Source organism: Engystomops pustulosus, chromosome 2 (genome assembly GCF_040894005.1).
Source record: "Engystomops pustulosus chromosome 2, aEngPut4.maternal, whole genome shotgun sequence".
Classification (NCBI taxonomy): Eukaryota; Metazoa; Chordata; class Amphibia; order Anura; family Leptodactylidae; genus Engystomops; species Engystomops pustulosus.
This window is the reverse complement of record NC_092412.1, coordinates 125,455,656-125,478,223: the sequence shown is the minus strand read 5'-3', so window position 1 is coordinate 125,478,223 and position 22,568 is coordinate 125,455,656. Positions and strand designations below refer to the sequence as shown.

At 42.7% G+C, this 22,568-nt stretch overlaps 1 protein-coding gene across 3 annotated transcripts in view; it reads right to left on the bottom strand.

The window, feature by feature from the left end:
- Window positions 1–22,568, bottom strand: part of DOC2B (double C2 domain beta) — a 452,434-nt gene that overhangs the window by 156,788 nt on the left and 273,078 nt on the right. For all 3 annotated transcript variants that reach the window (XM_072136265.1, XM_072136266.1, XM_072136267.1), the window contains one exon: window positions 22,112–22,221. In XM_072136265.1, the coding sequence (XP_071992366.1) occupies window positions 22,112–22,221 (110 nt within the window). The remainder of the gene's footprint in view (window positions 1–22,111; window positions 22,222–22,568) is intronic.

Here is a 22,568-nt window from a genome sequence, read left to right as displayed (position 1 = left end):
TGCTGATGACATAGACTGTAATGAAGAATTTAAATGCTACTGGCCCTTTAATCAGTCTGTTAATTTCCTCCGCGCAGTGCGTTGCGGAGCAGACACAGGACAAAAGATGGCCACTGGTCACATGTCCACATCACATGTCCTACACCTGCCTGGGCAGGTCATGTGATCACCACCACGCTTGGCTGTAGTCGGTTGGTTCCAGTATGGCTAGTGTTGGGGTGATGTGCAAGGATTATTAGGGATCAGGCATCAATATTATGGTAACTGAGCAGCACAGTCAGTTACATCATCACTTGGAGCAGAGTATAAGGGGGAAGAGGAGTTACTGAGAACTAAAGGATCATGGAACTTGTAGTTTCCAGTGGCGGCAATCTTAGTGATAATGCCACCTACCTTAGAGAGGCCATCAATTTCGTAAATCATAATATCATTAGTCACAAAACGGAGCTTAAATAGTTTGAATTTGAGTATTGTTGTACTCATTTATTTATATCATCATGGGTTTTTGTGTCAGACGTTCATATTCCCGGAATACCCCTTTAATAACTAAAATAAGATGGAAGTCTCTACATTAGGCATGGTATAATACAATATCTGATCATCAATGGCTGTAAGCCTCCAGACTCCTGCGGAAACATGGCACAGTCTCCTTAAGGAGGCTTCTCACTTCTCTAACAATACCTGATGAAATACATATTTATACACACAGGAACATAGCAATACTGTGATAAATTAGGGAAGTGATATGAAAAAGAACCCCTAATATGAGGAGATGAGAAGGGGTTAATTTTTATTGTCCTCTGGCCAATGGCTACGGTGTACGGTGTACGGTGTACGGTCCATGACTACGAAGAGCCCGTTCCTTTAGTGTTTCAAAATCCCATAAGTCTTAGATTTAGAGTGATATCCTTTCTACTTGCCCCAGTAGGCAGACTATCTCTACTATGTCAATATCCTACTTTGTTAGACTAAGGCCTCATGCAAACAACCTTAAAGGGATTAATGATGACCTTGCTGCACTATGGCAAACAATCATCATGCGGTGAGCACAATGGGGTAGATTTATTTATAAAAATTGTCCTAAGGTTAGACAGGGCAGAGTAAGACTAGACAGTCTGCATTCATATAATTTTCTAATGCTGGATAATAAATCTTTCCTAGTATAAGACTGTTTAGTTGTACTCTGCACCTCCTATTAGTTGGCTTACTTTAAGCCAGAAAATTAGGACACAATTCTGTCAGGTTTGCAGTACTTCTGGTGCATGGACCTTTTTGGCATGAGGTCACACCCTCTTTTCTTAGGCCATGTCCTTTTTGCTGAGCTAGTCATAGGAGAGCCAGAAAACTGTCTAATATCCTTTATAAATGTGGAGCAGACAGTTTTTTAGTGCAAACTATGACAGAATTCTGTCATAGACAGATTAATAAATCTCCCCCCCAGCACCGTGCGGGAGAGGTACAGTACCGTGTGGCACCATACCGTTCCGTAGCCCGGAGAAAGATAGGACATGGAGAGGGGCGGGGTGAGCAGCGCTTATTCCCTTCTCCTCTCCCCGACATGTACCCGCGCTACGGTACAGCAGGCACATGTTAGTGTGAATGTAGCCTAATAGTTGTATTACCAATCTATTGAATTTCCATTATATCCAAATACTTTTAGAAATGTCCTTCTGCTTTCAATTTCCGCACCTTGATCTTTAGCATTGTATTTGCAGTGACATTAGCTCACACAGTAACATAGAAATGAGCATACACTTACTGTGAAAAAAAATTTAAGGAATAAATCACATCTATATTTGCGTCTGATATTGGGTATAAAGAGTTATGTTTTTTTTTTTTTTTTTTTTAAAACAAAGGATTCACAATTTGCCACTCCAGTTTGAAGCATCTTTTTTTTGTTTGTGAGAATAGATATATTAACTAATCGGTCAGTGTCTTCATGCTATTTAACATAATAGACAAGATCCAGGCTAATGATGTGGATATACAACAGATCTTTCAACCTGACCTTATTAGTCTGTCTATGCCATTTACTCAGACATTCTTCCGATCTCCATTTCAGCTAATTGGGATAAAGTTACCTGTCTGGATCAGAAGAATGATTCTATATTTACATAAATTACGTAGACGTTTTCATTAGCATATCACATACAATAACTAAAATAAGTGAAGGAGTTCCTGAAACTATTGTGGTGTAAATGATTATGTTATTGTCATTGAAAAGCAAATGAAGAATCCCAATAAATATTACAGAATTTATTTCTCTTTCTACTGCAAATGCAGACACCATCGGCCAATGCATATGTGCATCTGCAGTGGCTCAGCGATCTGGGCCGCAGAGGGTGCAACCCTGATCGGTCCCGTGAGGGGGAGCAGACACAGCACTAAGGTATTGAGGACCCGGTCCTTAGCTCTGAAGACCATAGGAATGAGTGGTTGGGCAGAGCTGCAGGGACTTCCCCCCGCTGTGCTGTTGTTCTCCATTGCAAGTCACATGATGGTGTCATGACGTGAGTTGCGTCATGATGTCACCACGCAGGCTGGCATCTCTCCCAGCTCGATTTGAAGGCTGCACCTCGAACACTACTGTAAACGGCTGTATGTAGCTGTGTTACTGGGAGCAAAGCTGCTGCATGTAGCTGTGTTACTGGGGTTGAGGCGGCTGTATGTAGCGGTATTACTGGGGGCGAGGCGGCTGTATGTAGTGGTGCTACTGGGGGCGAGGAGGCTGTATGTAGCATTGTTACTGGGGGTGAGGCGGCTGTATGTAGTGGTGTAACTGGGTGCGAGGCGGCTGTATGTAGCTGTGTTACTGGGGGCAAGGCAGCTGTATGTAGCGGTGTTACTGGGACCGAAGCTGCTGTATGTAGCTGTGTTACTCGGGGCGAGGCGGCTGTATGTAGCTGTGTTACTGGGGATGAGGTGGCTGTATGTAGTGGTGATACTGGGGATGAGGTGGCTGTATGTAGCTGTGTTATTGGGGGTGAGGCGGCTGTATGTAGCTGTGTTACTGGGGATGAGGCGGCTGTATGTAGATGTGATACTGGAGGCGAGGTGGCTGTATGTAGCTGTGTTACTGGGGATGAGGTGGCTGTATGTAGCTGTGTTACTGGGGGTGAGGCGGCTGTATGTAGCTGTGTTACTGGGGGCGAGGCGGCTGTATGTAGCTGTGTTACTGGGAGCAAAGCTGCTGCATGTAGCTGTGTTACTGGGGTTGAGGCGGCTGTATGTAGCGGTATTACTGGGGGCGAGGCGGCTGTATGTAGTGGTGCTACTGGGGGCGAGGAGGCTGTATGTAGCATTGTTACTGGGGGTGAGGCGGCTGTATGTAGTGGTGTAACTGGGTGCGAGGCGGCTGTATGTAGCTGTGTTACTGGGGGCAAGGCAGCTGTATGTAGCGGTGTTACTGGGACCGAAGCTGCTGTATGTAGCTGTGTTACTCGGGGCGAGGCGGCTGTATGTAGCTGTGTTACTGGGGATGAGGTGGCTGTATGTAGTGGTGATACTGGGGATGAGGTGGCTGCTGTATGTAGCTGTGTTATTGGGGGTGAGGCGGCTGTATGTAGCTGTGTTACTGGGGATGAGGCGGCTGTATGTAGATGTGATACTGGAGGCGAGGTGGCTGTATGTAGCTGTGTTACTGGGGGCGAGGCGGCTGTATGTAGATGTGTTACTGGAGATGAGGCGGCTGTATTCTTCCTATCTCCATTTCAGCAACTTGGGATAAAGTTACCTATATATATCAAGGGGATAGGCTAATGAGTCATTTAGGTTCATTGGCCCAGCACTAATCTGTGTTATATTTTAGGGTTTATCTGGGAAGATTATTTACTGGTGCACTTGCAATTTTTCTTCTGTTATAAATACCCAGGATAGCAACTCTGCACATTGGTTACCATCCTAATCCTATTGTCAGGGCTTGGGGTCAGTGGACCCTCTGGACCACTGCGAGAGATGGTACTAGCCGACACCTGGGATTGGAATCTAAGGGGCACCTGGTCTTCACCAGAGCCCGCCGCAAAGCGGGATGGTCTTGCTGCAGCAGGGTGCCACCAGGTCGTTCCACAGGTGTGACAAGCCTGCGGTGGCAGCCTAGGATACAGCACCGAACAATATTCCAGGCTTGGGGTCAGAAGCAGGCTAGAAGTCCGGGCAGGGGGCAGAGATGCAGAGTCTAAGTCAAGTCCGGGGTCAGCAACGGGAGATCACGTAGGAGGGAACGGAACACAGGAACGCAGAAACACAGGAACATTGCAGGAGATTATATAGATTTGTTATATTGAGCCGTGCACCTGTGTGACCACGTACAGATCTGTCCACTACAAGTAAACATAGAAGCTTTCTATAGTACAGCAAGCAGAGATCTAGAAAACTGTAAGGAATTGATACAGAAAGTATATTGGAAAACTTTATAACTTTTTATCATACAAACAATAACATTAATTAACATCCCAATTTCTCATACGGTCAGATGTAAAAATTAATTTTCCATCCCTATTATAGGCCTTATGCTTAAACTGCAGCTCAAACATATTAGACTGTTTATTTTATTCAACAAAAATACTATAAATATATATTTTTTCTAGATTTAGTGGGATATAACCAAGAACCTTTTTTTAATAATAATCTATCCCTAAGGTATACCAACTTAAATGATATAATTGTTAAATAGTTATGTTTAAAAAAAAAAGTTAAAGCTGCCTGAAACAGAAACCAATGGGTTTTTTATCTATAATATCCTATCACAAACCATTCTCATAAAGCTACATCACAGATAACGTGTCAGCCCTGCAGCAATTATCCTCAGAGTAGAAAGTGAAGAATTATATGAGACTTCTGAATTTAGCTTGAAGGTAGAGACAAGAGATCATCTTCTTTTCAAAATGATTACCATCATATAAACTGTAGTTACAGTAGAATGTTTGCAACTTGTTTTTCTTTTAACTTTTTCCTTACCAGGCAATTTTCCATTTTTGTGTTTACATTGTTTACTCCCCTCTTTCCACAAGCCATATCTTTTTACCTTGCCCTTTCTGTTCACTTGGAAAAATAAAGGGGAAAAAATTTAAATGTGTTAGATTTGGCAAAAAAACACAGTTGTGCCATATTCCTGCGGGGTTAGCCTCTACACATTTTGATGTGGTACAAATAATACCTCAACTTTATTTATTTGCTTGGTTCAATTACAGAGATACCAAAATTATATAGGTTTTATTATATTTCAATACTAAAAAAAATCTTTTGTACAAAAAAATAATTTTTGTTAATGTTTTCACACCAGTAACTAATTTATAATACAGCGTACAGAGCTGTGCAAGCTGTAAAAAGGTTGTTTTCATTGATAGCATTTTAGGGACTGTACGAACTTTTGATCACCTTTTATATGTGATTTCATGCAAAATGCTGAAAAAGTGGCAATTCGGACATTCGGGTGATATTTTCCATCATGGCTCGAGCACAAAGAAAAATTGTTTTTAGATTTTGATAGATATTTTGATATTTTGGGACTTGGCAATACCTAACATGATTATGATTTTACCTGTTTATTTATTTTTATATGTGTTCTGGGGAATTTTTATAATTTATATAAATGATTTTTTATATATAATTAATTTATTTATTTCAGATCCCCTATGATCACTCAAGCAATAAATTTCAATACAAAACGTTAACTGCCGCGGTCGCCAACAGTACAGACAACAGCAGTTGCTGGCAGGTGTCAGCTGTGTAGTACAGCTGACAAATGCAGTTTATGTAGAAGGCTCAGTCCATGACCCTTAGTGTTGTATGATGTATATAGTTGTACAGAAGTAAGGAAGTGGTTTACCTAGATATTTCTATATTCAGACTTATACAAACCAGAACTTTACATTCTACTCAATGTCAAAATGTTTACTTAAGCACATGGTACATTATTTAAAAAAGAAAAATCTATGTAAACAAGGGGGTTAGACCCTACCCAGAATCTTTGGCCCACTGAATACTCTTCCTGTTTCTCCACTGATAGAGAAAGAAGCAAAAAGCTGACAGGTTAATTCAGCATTGCAAGTACTATAGAGCATTGTGGTAATAAAGGCAGTACCCGGGTTGTGTGAAAGATTCTGTAGGCTTGTTCTTAAAGGGTAACTGTCCCTTGAGATGATTTTTTATATTGTGTGAGGGAGGGATGTTGTGAACATTTTTCTAATATACTTCATTAACATATTCTGCTTCGTTTGTAGAAAAAATTAAGCTACTTCCTCCCATAATAATAATTTATAATAATAATTATTTATATAGCGCACAGAGATTACACAGCGCTACACGGAACTTGCCAAATCGGTCACTGTCCCCAATGGGGCCTACAATCTAATTAACTTACCTGGATGTTTTGGCGTGTAGGAGGAAACCGGAGGACCCAAAGAAAACACACGCAAACACATAGAGAACATACAAACTCTTTGCAGATGTTGACCGTGGAACATAGAGTTGCATATTCCAGCCTAACTGTGTGTATCTATTGAGGCTGCACAAGCTCCCATCTGATCTTTCTCTGTGTTGTTAAACACATCAGGATTACCCACTTTAAATTTAAGCTTGAACTTTAAAGATACTGCTCATAGCATACTACAGCCAGTGAGAGAGCATAAAGGGTAAGCAGTCACAGCTTTGTAGCAAGCAGGAGAGGAGAGAGACCTGTGTTTAATCTGGTTGACCGATTTGCCCTAGCAACGTAGAAGTAACATCGTAACTAAGTGGCACATTGAGGTCTGTTTCTTTACAAACTAAGCAGAATTGCTTACAAAAAAAATAATCCGTAATGACTGTTATTCTTTAAAGTTGAATTTGTACAGCATGTAAGTTGGAACATGTATATTCTGTATGTGTAACTCCAGACACATTTTTTTGGTCCCAATAATTTTGGGTGATTAGGTAAATGTTTGGTTGACAAGGAAACAATGATTAATGATAAAGCGTCATTTCAATTGATAATTGTAGCCGGGGGCTAAAGTTCAGTAAATTACGTAAGTATCCAGAGAGCTTCCATAAATATCACAGTGGTCAGAGAGGTGTTTGTAACTGAAGGTTGTCTGTAAGTCAGGTGTTCTTAATTTGGGGACTGTCTTTATACAGTTTGCAGAGGCTTGGCTTGGTCAGTGGAGAATATAACATGAGGTTACTAGCTTTGTGATCATATAAAGTGTCCCTATGTAGTCACTGTTCTTAGTTGTAACTAGAGATGAGCGAACATACTCGTCCGAGCTTGATGCTCGTTCGAGCATTAGCGTACTCGTAACTGCTCGTTGCTCGGACGAATACTTCGCCCGCTCGAGAAAATGGCATCTCCCGCCGTTTTGCTTTTTGGCGGCCAGAAACAGAGCCAATCACAAGCCAAGAGACTCTGCACTCCACCCAGCATGACGTGGTACCCTTACACGTCGATAGCAGTGGTTGGCTGGCCAGATCAGGTGACCCTGGAATGGACTAGCCCCTGCCTGCGCTGCTCGGATCATTCTGTGTCTGGATGCCGCTAGGGAGAGAGCTGCTGCTGGTCAGGGAAAGCGTTAGGGTGTTCTATTAGAATAGTGTTAGGCAGGAGTGAGTCTACAAGAACCCAACAGCCCTTCTTAGGGCTACAATAACGTTATACTTTTTTTTTTTTTATTTGCTTGTGGCTGGGCTTGCTGGCACTAGTAGTGCAGCTATTACCATATTGTGAGGAATTTGCAGGGGGACTTGCTACCGTTGTGTTTAGCTCTTAGTGACACACATATCCACCTCAAACACCAAAGTGGGACAATTTATTAGGGGTTTGAGTAGAATTAGGCAGAGTCTGCTGATTTTTTTTTTTTTTACCTGTATTTCATTTTATAGCTCAAACTCATCTTGCAAAGCAGTGTGCTCTCATTGTAGGCTACAAAATAGCCATAGGAGAATCCAAACGGCTTACTTAGGCCTACAATAGCGTTATATTTTCCTTTTTTTGGTTTGCTTGTGGCTGGGCTTGCTGGCATTAGTAGTGCAGCTAGTACCATATTGTGAGGAATTTGCTGGGAGACCTGCGACCGTTGTGTTTAGCTCTTAGTGACACGCATATCCACCTCCAACACCGAAGTGGGACAATTTATTAGGGGTTTGATTAGAATTAGGGAGAGTCTGCTGATTTTTTTTTTTTTTTTTTTACCTTTATTTCATTTTATAGCTCAAACTCTTCTTGCAAAGCAGTGTGCTTTCAGTGTCGGCTACAAAATAGCCATAGGAGAACCCCAACGGCTTACTTAGGCCTACAATAGCGTTATATTTTCCTTTTTTTGGTTTGCTTGTGGCTGGGCTTGCTGGCATTAGTAGTGCAGCTAGTACCATATTGTGAGGAATTTGCTGGGAGACCTGCGACCGTTGTGTTTAGCTCTTAGTGACACGCATATCCACCTCCAACACCGAAGTGGGACAATTTATTAGGGGTTTGATTAGAATTAGGCAGAGTCTGCTGATTTTTTTTTTTTTTTTACCTTTATTTCATTTTATAGCTCAAACTCATCTTGCAAAGCAGTGTGCTTTCAGTGTCGGCTACAAAATAGCCATAGGAGAATCCAAACGGCTTACTTAGGCCTACAATAGCGTTATATTTTCCTTTTTTTGGTTTGCTTGTGGCTGGGCTTGCTGGCATTAGTAGTGCAGCTAGTACCATATTGTGAGGAATTTGCTGGGAGACCTGCGACCGTTGTGTTTAGCTCTTAGTGACACGCATATCCACCTCAAACACCGAAGTGGGACAATTTATTAGGGGTTTGATTAGAATTAGGCCTCTTCCACACTAGCGTTGCATTTCACGTCAGGGTGCAATGCGTGAAAAACTGACGTTTTTGGCTGCGTTTTTGTTCCATTTTTCCTTGGAGTAATTAGCGTTTTTGCGTTTTTCACGCGCGTGTTGTTAGCGTTTTTTTCGCGTTTTCGGCGCATTTTTCACGCGCGAGTCAATGGGAGAATCGAGCATTTTTCAAAGGGACCATGGTTTGGGATTAAAATGTGTTATTTAATTGAAAAATAATGTCTTCTGATAAGTTGCAAACATCTGCGATCTATTCTTCACTGTTCCCCGTGTATATTATCTCCCGACAAGTTAGCAGATGTGAAGAACAGTGAAGAATAGAATAAAAACAGTGAACACAGTGAACACAGGATCATTTAAGAGAAAAACACAGTGCAGAACACAGTGCAGAATAGATTACAGATGTTCGGCACATCTGCTTACTTGTCGGGAGATACGCGCGGAGCGGTGCGGCCAAAATAGCATGTGAAGAACAATATATATGTGTGTGAAGAACAAATTGCAGATGTTTAAATACATCTGCAATGTGTTCTTCACACATATATATTGTTCTTCACATGCTATTTTGGACGCACCGTTCCGTTCGTATCTCCCGACAAGTAAGCAGATGTGCCGAACATCTGTAATCTATTCTGCACTGTGTTCTGCACTGTGTTTTTCTCTTAAATGATCCTGTGGTCACTGTTTTCACTGTGTTCACTGGTTTTATTCTATTCTTCACTGTTCTTCATTGTGTTTTTTTAATTAAATGATCGTTCGCGAGCAGGGGAAATACTGTTATTCTGGTCACCTAGCAACCCTTACGTTTAAAACGCATTGCACTTGCAATGTTCGCGAGTGCAATGCGTTTTTGATACGTCCCCATAGACTTGAATGGGGCGTGAAAAATGCGCGTGAAACGCAAAAATAGAGCATGCTGCGATTTTGACGCGTGTGCAAACGAACGCAAGCACGCGCGTGCAAAACAACGCAAATGAGGAAAGACCCATTGAATACAATGGGACAGAGTGCAATGCAAGTTCTGCGCGTCAAATGCAAGCGCAGAACTCGCGCGTGAAAAACGCCAGTGTAGAAGGGGCTTTAGGCAGAGTCTGCTGATTTTTTTTTTTTTTTTTTACCTTTATTTCATTTTATAGCTCAAACTCTTCTTGCAAAGCAGTGTGCTTTCAGTGTCGGCTACAAAATAGCCATAGGAGAACCCCAACGGCTTACTTAGGCCTACAATAGCGTTATATTTTCCTTTTTTTGGTTTGCTTCTGGCTGGGCTTGCTGGCATTAGTAGTGCAGCTAGTACCATATTGTGAGGAATTTGCTGGGAGACCTGCGACCGTTGTGTTTAGCTCTTAGTGACACGCATATCCACCTTAAACACCGAAGTGGGACAATTTATTAGGGGTTTGATTAGAATTAGGCAGAGTCTGCTGATTTATTTTTTTTTTTTTACCTTTATTTCATTTTATAGCTCAAACTCATCTTGCAAAGCACAAAATCCAGTTGTGTGCTGTCAGTGTAGGTTAGAAACTAGCCATAGCAATAGGATAGCATCGTTTTGGTTAAAAAAAAATAAAAAATAAATAAAGAAATAAACACAAAAAAAAAAAAATTAAAAGTTTACACTTTAATTTGGAAAATGTTTAACCCGAGGGCTAGGGGTAGAGGACGAGGGCGTGGACGTGGGCGTCCAACTACTGCAGGGGTCAGAGGCCGTGGTCCTGGGCGGGGTGAGACACCACCTGCTGATGAGGGAGCAGGGGAACGCCGCAGAGCTACACTCCCTAGGTTCATCATGTCTCAAGTTACTGGGACTCGTGGTAGAGCACTGTTGAGGCCAGAACAGTGCGAAGAGGTGATGTCGTGGATTGCGGACAATGCTTCTAGACATTTGTCCACCAGTCAGTCTGTCACGCAGTCCACCCATGTCACCGAAATCAGCACTCCTCCGGCTCCTACACCTCAGCCTCTTTCCCCCCAGTCTGCCCCCTCCCAGCAAAATTTGGCATTTGAAGCGGCATACTCTGAGGAACTGTTTTCTGGACCCTTCCCACAGTCACAAACCACTTGTCCGGTTGCTGCTGAGCAATTTTCCGATGCCCAGGTTTTCCACCAGTCGCAGTCTGTGGGTGATGATGACATTATTGACGTAGTGGAAGAAGTGTGTAAAGAGGTGTCGGACGATGGGGAGACACGGTTGTCAGACAGTGGTGAAGTTGTTGTCAGGGCAGGAAGTCCGAGGGGGGAGCAGACTGAGGGATCGGAGGATGATGAGGTGACAGACCCAAGCTGGGTTGATAGGCCGGGTGAACACAGTGCTTCTGAGACGGAGGCGAGTCCTATAGCAGAACAGGTTGGAAGAGGCAGTGGTGGGGCCAGACGGAGAGGCAGGGCCAGAGCTGGTGCATCAGCGCCAAATGTTGCCCGTAGTCAAGCTCCCATGGCGAGGGCTAGATTTTCAGAAGTCTGGAGGTTCTTTAAAGAAACACCGGATGACCGACGGACTGTGGTGTGCAACCTTTGCCAAACCAGGATCAGCAGGGGTTCCACCACTACTAGCTTAACTACCACCAGTATGTGCAGGCATATGAATGCTAAACACCCCACTCAATGGCACCAAGCCCGTTCACCTCCGGCCGGGCACACCACTGCTCCTTCCCCTGTGTCATCTGCTAGTGAGCCCCCTGCCCAGGACCACGGCCCAAACACCTCCCGTGCGAAAACCCCATCTTCGCCTCCACGATCCTCCACAGCATCCACCAGCATTCAGCTCTCCATACCCCAGACGCTGGAGCGCAAAAGGAAGTATAGCGCAACCCACCCACACGCCCAAGCCCTCAACGTCCACATCTCCAAGTTGCTTAGCCTGGAGATGCTGCCCTATAGGCTGGTAGAGACCGAGGCCTTTCGAAACCTCATGGCGGCGGCCGCCCCTTGGTATTCGGTCCCCAGCCGCCACTACTTTTCCCGATGTGCCGTCCCAGCCCTGCACAAGCACGTGTCAGAGAACATCATCCGTGCCCTGACCAACGCCGTTTCTGACAAGGTCCACCTGACCACAGACTCGTGGACGAGTGCTGCCAGGCAGGGCCACTATATATCGCTGGCGGCACATTGGGTTAACTTGGTGGAGGCTGGGACCGAGTCTGACCCTGGGGCTGCTCATATACTGCCAACGCCGAGGATTGCGGGGCCTACCTCGGTCAAGGTCTCAAAGGCCTACTATGCCTCCTCCTCCTCCCACCCCTCCTCCACCTCCTCCTCCTCCGAATTACCATCCGTGGGCATGGCGCCATCAGTCGGTAGCTCTAGGCACAGCAGCAGTGCCATTGCTAAGCGACAGCAGGCGGTGCTCAAACTGCTGAGCCTAGGCGATAAAAGGCACACCGCCCAAGAGCTATTACAGGGCATCACGGTGCAGACTGATCTGTGGCTGGCACCGCTGAACCTGAAGCCAGGCATGGTTGTGTGTGACAACGGCCGTAACCTGGTGGCGGCTCTGCAACTCTTCAGACTGACACATGTGCCATGCCTGGCCCATGTGTTAAATCTCATAGTTCAGCGTTTCCTCAAGACATACCCCAATCTGTCTGATTTGCTCACAAAGGTGCGCCGCATCTGTGCGCATTTCAGGAAGTCCAGCACAGATGCTGCCACTCTCAGGGCAGCGCAGCGCCTCCTCCAACTGCCCGCTCACCGACTGTTGTGCGACGTGCCCACGAGGTGGAATTCAACATTAACCATGTTATCCAGAGTTTACCAGCATCGCAGAGCGATTGTAGACTGCCAGATGTCAACTTCCACCAGTCTACAATGAGGAGTGGACGTGGATGTCTGATATCTGTCAGGTGCTGAGTAACTTTGAGGAGTCAACACAGATGGTCAGTGGCGATGCCGCCATCATCAGCCTCACCATCCCGCTGCTTGGCCTGTTGAAAAACTCTCTGGTCAGCATGAAGTCGGAAGCTTTGCGCTCGTCACAAGAGACGGGGGAAGAAGATTCCCTTGTTGATAGCCAAAGCACCCTTAGGTCTGTTTCTCAGCGCATATCGGAGGAGGTGGAGGAGGATGAGGAGGAAGAGGAGGAGAATGTTGGCGAGACACAAGAGGGGACCATTGTTCAGTCCTTCACTGTTCAGCGTGTATGGGCAGAAGAAGAGGAGTTGGAGGAGGAAATGGGCAGTCAGGCCAGTGAGGGGAGGGAATTTTTGCGCGTTGGGACTCTGGCGCATATGGCAGATTTCATTCTAGGCTGCCTATCCCGTGACCCTCGCGTTCAAAGAATTTATTCCAGCACCGATTACTGGGTATTCACTCTCCTGGACCCACGGTACAAGCAAAATCTTTCCACTCTCATCCCTGGAGAGGAAAGGAGTGTGAGAATGCATGAATACCAGCAAGCCCTGGTGCACAAGCTGAAATAGTATTTCCCTTCTGACAGCGCTAGCGGCAGAGGGTGTACTTCTGCGGGACAAGTAGCGAGGGAGAGTAGGCGAGCAGGCAGCTTGTCCAGCACTGGCAAGGGTACGCTTTACAAGGCCTTTGCCAGTTTTATGTCACCCCAGCAAGACACTGTCACCTGTCCCCAGTCTCGGCAGAGTAGGGCTGATCTTTACAGAAAGATGGTGAGGGAGTACGTAGCTGACCATACCATCGTCCTAAATGATCACACAGCTCCCTACAACTACTGGGTTTCAAAGCTGGACATGTGGCACGAACTGGCGCTGTACGCCTTGGAGGTTCTTGCCTGCCCTGCCGCTAGCGTGTTGTCCGAGCGGGTTTTCAGTGCAGCTGGTGGCATCATCACCAATAAGCGTACACGCCTGTCGACTGACAGCGCTGACAGGCTGACGCTTATCAAGATGAATAAAGCCTGGATTTCTCCGGATTTTCATTCTCCAACAGGTGAAAGAAGCTCAACCTGAATAATGTATGCACTCCTCCTCCTCATTGTCCTCCTTCTCCTCCTCTTTGTACACTAAAGCATAGGAAACTGGCTATTTTTTGCCAGGGCCAACTGGCTCTAGCTATAGTACTCTATGTATTTAATTTTTCGGGAGGGCCACCTATCCGGTCCTCTGTTTTAAGCAATTTTTGGGACTGCCACATACAGGCACTCAATTTATTTAATTTTTCTGGATGACCACCTACCTGCTCCTCTGGTTTGAAAACTTTTTTGGACTGCCACATACAGGCACTATCTAAATTAAATTGTCTCCATAGCAGCCTCCACATGTCGTCTTTTTAGCTGGCTCCACACGTTGTCTCCATTGCTACCTCCACACGTCATCGCCATAGCTGCCTCCAAAAGTCGTCCATATAGCTGCCTCCATACATGGTCTCCTTATCAAACGAACTGTGTCAGGCAGAATTTTGGGTTGTTTTCATGGATTCCACATCAAACTTGTTAACTTTGTCGCCACCCTGCTGTGTAATCCACAAAATATACTGGCAAACTTTTAACATTTACCAATATTATTTCAGCGTTTCTTGCGCATCTGTTTACATTCCCCTCACCCGCCATATCCTAAACTTATAAGAACGCTACTACACTTGATCTTATACAAAAGGTTCTTAGAAGTGCTGTTTGGGGAGTAGCCTAGAGACAGGGGCTTGGATTGGCGAAAGCTCGCCGGGCAGCGGAGCGCCAGCTCCATCTCAAGATCCAACTAACATAGTTTTAACTGCAGCACCTTTAATCTACTACTAGTTCACTGCCTCCATACATCGTCCCCTTATCAAACGAGCTGTGTCAGGCAGAATTTTCAGGTGTTTCACCAGATACATAGTGGAACGCGGCCCATCTGTCGCCGCTATGCTGGAGACCTGAAGTTGCAATCATAGCAGCGCAATATGGATGCCCCATACTGTCACTCTCAATCATGGAACCATTTCCGTAAAAACAATTAAAAATAGAACCACTATGCTATTCCATTATTCCTAGGTGAAATATTCAAACGACCCGGCCTGCTTTGAAAATTATAATTTTTTCAAAGTAAACGCTTCTGGCCCCCAGGCCCATTTTGGGTGGGGAGGAGCCGAGAGACAGGGGCTTGGACAGGCGAAAGCTCGCCTGGCAGTGGACCGCCAGCTCCATCCCAAGATTAGGCAGCCTCAGAGGCATCCATGCAAGCTGCCCCTGCTGTTTCCTGTCCATTTTGCCTCCACGATCCTCCACAGCGTCCACCAATGTCTCATTTCAACTCTCTATACCCCAGACGCTGGAGCACGAGAGGATATGCAGCACATCATCCCCTTATCAAACGAGCTGTGTCAGGCAGAATTTTCAGGTGTTTCACCAGATACATAGTGGAACTCGGCCCATCTGTCGCCGCCATGCTGGAGACCTGAAGTTGCAATCATAGCAGCGCAATATGAATGCCCCATACTGTCGCTCTTAATCATGGAAGTCGTCTCCATGGCTGCCTCCACATGTCGTCCCCTTATCAAAAGAGCTGTGTCAGGCTCATTTTTCGGGTGTTTCACCAGATATGTTATGGAACTTGGTCACTATGTCGACACCATGCTGTGTTATCGACTAAATATACCGTCAACCTTTTGTTCACATAGGAAATCATTTCACCTCCTTTGGTGAAACCTGAGTCCATTTAGGGTATGTCGCCATGAGACTCTCTAGCCTGCGACTGCTGCCGCTGCCTCTGCATGCCGTCCCCTATAGTGTCAGGGTCAATTATTGGATGTTTTAGATGCTATCTAGCCTCATTCAGTCACTCTGTCATGGCCATGCTGTTGCCCATAATTTTGGCATAATGGTGCGATTCAGCAGCCTCAGAGGCATCCATGCATGCTGCCCCTGCTGTTTCCTGTCCATTTCCGTGGTGTTTCCATCCTTTTCTGAGGTTCCCAGGTGTTTGGCCAAGCTTCCCTGTGCAGAGCCTTGGTCCCCTTGAAAAATGCTCGAGTCTCCCATTGACTTCAATGGGGCTCGTTATTCGAGACGAGCACTCGAGCATCGGGAAAAGTTCGTCTCGAATAACGAGTACCCGAGCATTTTAGTGCTCGCTCATCTCTATCCTACAGCCTACAGAAATACAACATGGCCCTTTCACAAAGTCCTTGTACAATGACTTACATTTGATCAATGTCCGATCCATATTGGAACACAAAAAACAACATCTCTTTAAATTATTGAAAAAACACAGACATTGTATGTTATTTTATGAGCAGCACACAGATAGAAAAATCTTTAATGTGAAAAAGCCCTTAAAGTACTGGCTAGGGGAGATGCCATAATCACTATTGCATTTTATCCCTCCTACATGTAAGCTACTTTTGCATATTAGGTGTTTAGCGAAACCATTGACTAAATAGAGTTTCTAAAAAAAATACTTTTGTTGTACACAGTGGGCTTGTAAATTATGATATAAAATATAAAATTTTACTGCAGACTTCAAAAGGGTTTGAATTAAATAATTCATTGGAGTTGAAAAATGTAGAACATGAGTGATAAGATCAATAGGTCCAGTAAAAGCAGCATTTTTAATTAAAACTAACTGCGATAAAAAGTGGTTTATTGTATCACAAATTTAGCATTACATTAAGAATTCCCACTGAATGGGTTACTTACAGTATTGTTTTGTATTAGAAAAGCTACTATGGCATCACAAATATTATTTATATAATATGTATTATTAGACATGTCTCTGCCTTTGCCTGTTCTCACCATCCTGCCCTCCGCAAATATACAGAACTTTCTGTGGTTTCAACACCTACAGGGGACCTTCAACTGCTCCTTTGGAGGAGGACCTTAAAATTGCTCTTGTGTACATGTGTATTGAGAGCAGGAACAGATATACCATGATTTCATGGCTGATGGCCCTTCTCAGTATAAAATTTGGTGGGGGTTTTGGTGGCCATGGGCCCCCTAAAAGGTTTGGGTCCCGTACTACTGCCCAAAGCTACCTATATTATTATCCACTACTGAAACAAAGATCCACGGAGAGTTTGCTTACAGCACTAAAGTAAGTAGCAGGAATGCTGAATCACTTAATGAACATTCAGGGATTATTATTAAGGCAGTAGAGGCACATTGGCAACTTATGTTAAAGATTGACCATCTTCTTTAATGTCATAAATCAGATCAGTGGCTGTGACATCATAAATGGTGTTCCGCTCAATTGACATAATAGGTAAATATGATGAATAAAAACTGCTATTGTGACATCTGTGTGGGTTCCAATACTGAAAACCACTATGATATCACATCACAAATGGATTTCAATTAAGCTACCATGATATTTCTAGTAAGGACTAGTTCTCATTTAGACATCACAGTTACTGATTGATTGGTACATTGTGGGGGGATTTTTGGGAGAGCACTGCACTTTGGATAGCACCCCACTGTCAAATTTGCTTTTGTAAATCAAGGATTTAACCACTTACTGCTCCAGGGCTTTTCTTTAGTTTTTTTGTTTCTGTTCTTTTCTTCATACCTTCAGTACAGTTAAAATTCTGTGTTTTCACCCATATTGGAATCTTTCCCCGATTGTTCACTCTCAGCAAATAATTGATATTGTTTATGTAATTAAGAATTTAAGTTTTCTTTCTTTATCAATTCCTCACAGTTTTCTGAAAGTCTGCTTATTCTCATTCTATAATAAGCTTCATTGTTAATTCCTGTGGATAAAAACTTGTCCCTGGCCATGTGATATCACACTGCTGCTCATTAGTATCACAGAGAGTAATCAGAGCTATGTTATAAGGAGCAGTGCACCTGTGTGACATCACATGACCATGGACCTGTTTTTATCCACAGGAAGGTAAACATTGAAGCTTCCTGTTGATTGACAGCAAATAGAGATCTAGAAAACCGCATTACACAAACAATAACAATTATTTGATGAAAATGGATGTAAGTCACAACAAGACTAAATGTCACAAGTATTTTACACAAAGTGGAGAGTATTACAAAGCCACATCCAATAGTACGAAGTATGCTCTTTAGAATTGCTAAGCACAAATATTTTTTTTCAACATTTAGACTGCTCTCAAAAATTTGGGTGTCACAAAGGAGTGGACACCTTCAAATCCAATTTCACCAAATTAAGCTTTTGCTAAGCAGTAGAAGCGTTCAGTTTTTAATCTCAAACTGAAAGCCTGAAGCAGAATATGGAAGAGATCAAAGACTACTAATGTGCAAAGTACCAAATGAACATAAAAACCAAACTGTGGTTTCCAAGATACAACAAGAGCCCTCTCACTGTCTTCAAAGAAAATATCTAAAATGATTTCACATGCCAGGCCCAATTGATAGAGAATTAGATGAAGTGTGGATGAATCAAAGAAAAACATTTAAAAAATAAAAAATGCAAAGCAAGAGCATGATAAAAGATTTTACAAATTGCAAAAGATGAAAACAAAATATATTTTAGGTTTAACCTACGAATTTGTCTGCAGGTTTTTACTGGAATGATATGGGCTGATACATGGGTGCCCTGACTACTGCATAGTAAAGTCTTAACTGAGCTGCCTTTTCATGTCACCTTATTAGATGGCACCTTTTCTACCTGGACAGGCACTTATCTCTGCCAGAAGTCTGCAGAAAGATAAGAGGAGTAGTGCCATCTTATTTGAAGGACAGCTGGGGACCTAAATATGACTACCAGTATGACCAGCAGTCACTAGCAGTGTGTATATCAACCTATGCATCTGCATGGGCTGACCTTAATAATGCATTGCAATACTTAAGTGATCAGATGATCACTTGTTCAAACCACATAAACTAAAAAAAAGTAAAGAAATAAACATTAAAACATAAATAATGCAATTTATGAAAATATTAATAACGGCCTTCACATGTAAAGCCATAAATAATATAATAAAAGTGAAAATAAGTTAAAAAAACACAAAATGCTCACTATATCCCTTGCTAAATAACTTAGAGGTAACCTGTCATATATACAGCCAGTGACAGGTTCCCATAGAACTCTATTAACTAAATGCCGGTCTTCTACATCCCCATTAATTAATCTTATATTACTTGGAATATGAGAAGAATGTCTTTTTTTGGCCAGCCCCTTCCATCTACTCTTGCCCATGCTTTATGCCTCCTTACTATTCAGCAGTTCATGTCATATAACCAGGGTGATGTCATCAAGGCCCTGCACCCTTTACATTTGAAAAAATTACAATGTATATATCTGATGACATAAAATCACAGCATGTCATGTGATCAAATACATATGTACAGTACGGGGACAGTTTGCTAATGTTGGGAGGCTAAAGGGCCTGAGATGATGTCACTCTAGTCACACAACATGAATGAAACACAAGGCAGAGTCAAAGCCAACAGACATGAGTCAGAAAAGCTAATTTGCATATCAGAAAAACAACTATAATTAAGGTACAGGGTCTCACTGGAAGCTAATTTTAGGTGATATGGGGAGGACTTGTAACCCTTTATTAGTAGGCACTGTTAGCCAGGGTGGTAAAATTTTTAAATGGTGTAGTTTGCCAAATGGAATACCTTGTTGGGTTTTTTTTTTCATTCAAGAAAGACTTTATTAAGTAACAGATAAAGAAACAACAGGGGGTTTATTTTTTATTTAAATTTAGAGCCTCTGCAGTCAGCCAATTTCTGGCATCCCTTTTTTATAGCTCTGGGCCTGTTCCTTGTCACTATTCATGGTTTTCTATTTTTTTTGTACCAGGCCTACTTATGGTGCCCAAGTTTATCTCCCTGTTGTTGCCCCTGATGTCATCTATTGCTAGATGATGAAAATGGTTGTCAATCTTGTTTTTGACAGTTCCAGAAGAGGTTAGGTATAGCTGACAACATATTCATAGTGTATTTTATCATTGTATTGCCACTACTACAACATAATTACATACTATACATCATATACAGAAATGTTGTCCACATTTCTCACAATATAACAAAAAATGCAAAAGAGATCACTAAAATCCTTCTCTCCCATGCTTTCCACTGCTTTCCGCCTACCCCTTTTAGCAGACAAGGATATCTCCGATAATAGCTCCTTATATGGTAAGACTTCCACCATTTTCTGCCTCATATGAAATTTTATGACTAGATTGTTTTGGTGTTTATAGAAAGTGTTTACACATCAATTATTCATTCCAAAGTTAAATGACAGAAGCTTTTCCTGGCAAATTCGAGAATGAAAGATTGAATCAACACAACTATGGATTTCATTACTCTTGGCTAAATTGAATGCCACATTATTTGACCCCGTTACTGCATCAGAGGAATAAGTGTGAAATTATAAGGAGCTACAACTTGTAGAAAGATAACAGAAAAAGTAAAAAAAAACCTTGTAATGTGTACAGCAAGTGTGCCCCTCCCCTGACTTTTATCAGAACACCGTAAAAGTCTGAGCTCCAACTCATAAACGCTTGACAGTTAGTATGGTAAAAAGTAGTTGCATATTTCATGAGAGATAAAATCCCAGACGGATCACAAAATGAATGTCTGTCTTGAATGTGCAATGTTTGATCTATGTATGCAAAGAGCTTTCCTTGGTAAATACTGTTATCCCTAGAGTCTTGTGGATTTATTTACCCTTTAACATTGATATGTTTCTAGTTAATTCTATTTATTTTTAGCATAGGTATAAAACAAACATAGCATTCAAGATAACCAAAGTTTGTTCACTGCAAAATGTTATTACAAGCGTATTATGTATTAGATACAAGATGAAATGATTGCCAGATCACCATCTTGCTGAAGTCATATGTATTGTAATTCAGTGTAATCTAGTGTTGTCACTACCTCTTTATACGTTAATTAATAGATGTCGGCACCCTTGATTTACTGTAGATCTACATCAGTTAATCTTTTGAATGATTTTACAGGACAAATTCAATACAATATTGCAAAATATAATAAAAATCTGCTCATCTTAAGCATGTCCACGCATGAGTAGAGGTGAGAAATGAAAGCATCTTGCCCAGACTTTCACAAGATACTTTCTGCTGCCCTAGCACCTACCATTTTCTTTAGGTGCTACAAAAACTTTTGTACAGGGTTTAAGATCAGTGTATAAAAACCCATTGTTACATAATCCTGCTTACTCATCTTTGGTGTGTTAAAATATGTAATTAGCTGCAAATCCTGCTGTACACTAGCTTGAAAGCTCTTAGCTATGCTAATACATTGCAAACAAAAACCGAAGACCCCAGGCCCTTGATGTAATACGAACATAAAATGACAGTAAGCAGAGTGAAAAATGTTGAGTATAGAAAGACAAATTGGGGGAGTAGTTCATTTCCAAAAAAATCTCACTGCCATCCACCAACACCCCCTCACAAGATCTACAGATTCTCTGTAATGGCAGGACACAAACAAGGACAGTGAGCCCTGGCACTGAGACCCCCAATCTGTCCCTTCCTACTTATTGGGTCCACCCCTAAACGGAGGCCAATAACTGGGCAACGTTCCCTCCCTGGGTAAGGTGTGAACACGTAACAATACAGACAAACAGACACATTAAGGCAAAGTATACATCTGAGTCGGCAGCATTGGAGAATAACAATACCAAATCACAATCCAAATAGAGAAGTCGAGACACAGGCAAGAGATCAGAAACCAGAAATCAGAGAATACAAGAGAAGCTAGTGAACACAGCAAGATAGCAGTTTGACCAGCAAGGTCTGGGTATAAATGCAGTTCCCAAACACACCTCCAGCAGCACACTGGAGGAACTGTCAATCAGGCTAGTAACCCTTGCCGGGCAGGACTGAAGTGCTAGGAGCAGGGTGTGGCTCAGTAAATCCAAGCCACAGTTCACACACAAATCAACGCCACCTATTCTGCCAACTGTGGATAGTGTGACGTTTTGGCATGGACGTTACATTTTCACTCTCATAAATTATATCCACTGTGCTGGTAGGGGTTATCAAGACAGGCCAGTTTTGATAAATACATACCATAGATTGTCCTTCATGCTTAAATAGATAAATATCACCACACCCCCAGATATAGGGCTGCAGCCAAGCAAGGAGCCACGGATTCTCATGCTTTTTTTTACTTGTTTGCTTTTTTGGGGGCGGGGATGTTTTACTCCAAGCAGCACAGCTAGTATCCAGGTGAAATCAAGAAAGTATAACCATGTGCAAAGCCGTACATAGATCCAGGCAAAAAAGACCCTCCACTAATAAACAATGAAAATGCAGCACACAAAAAACAAATTAGAGTGAAAAACGTGTATTTTTAATCCAAAATAGGCGACGTTTCGACTCTTACAAACACGAGCCTTTCTCAAGTCTTTTTTAAATATATATATATATATATATATATATGGTTTTTGATATGTGTCATGTTAAACCACGTACCTGAGAGTTTTACGAATCATGTCTTCATCTGTGATCCCATAATATGTTAAAGTCTCATTCCAAGTGGGATTCAGCGTATTTCTCAGTGTTTTTGTTCTTAATTTATTTGCCTAAAATGAAATTAAAGACAGCAGTTATAAATAGTTAAATCATGCTGTACTCATTAGTTTCCCTTTCTCTGCTTTATCTGCCTAAGTTTTTTTTAATTTGCATGTTTACATTCAAGCCTTAGAGATGGCTTCATGCAGTTCAATAAATCAGTTTTTTTATAACCACCAATTCCCCGATAATTCCTGGTGCTCCAAATAGGTTTTTCCATTGCACGCTGATCACCTTGCTAAATGATCATAAATACTAGCCTCCTTGGTCAACATCAGGGCAGCACTGGCGGCACTGCTATGTGGTGCTCAATCACAGCAATCCCCAGCAAGACCCTCTTTTCTTAGGACTGCAACTA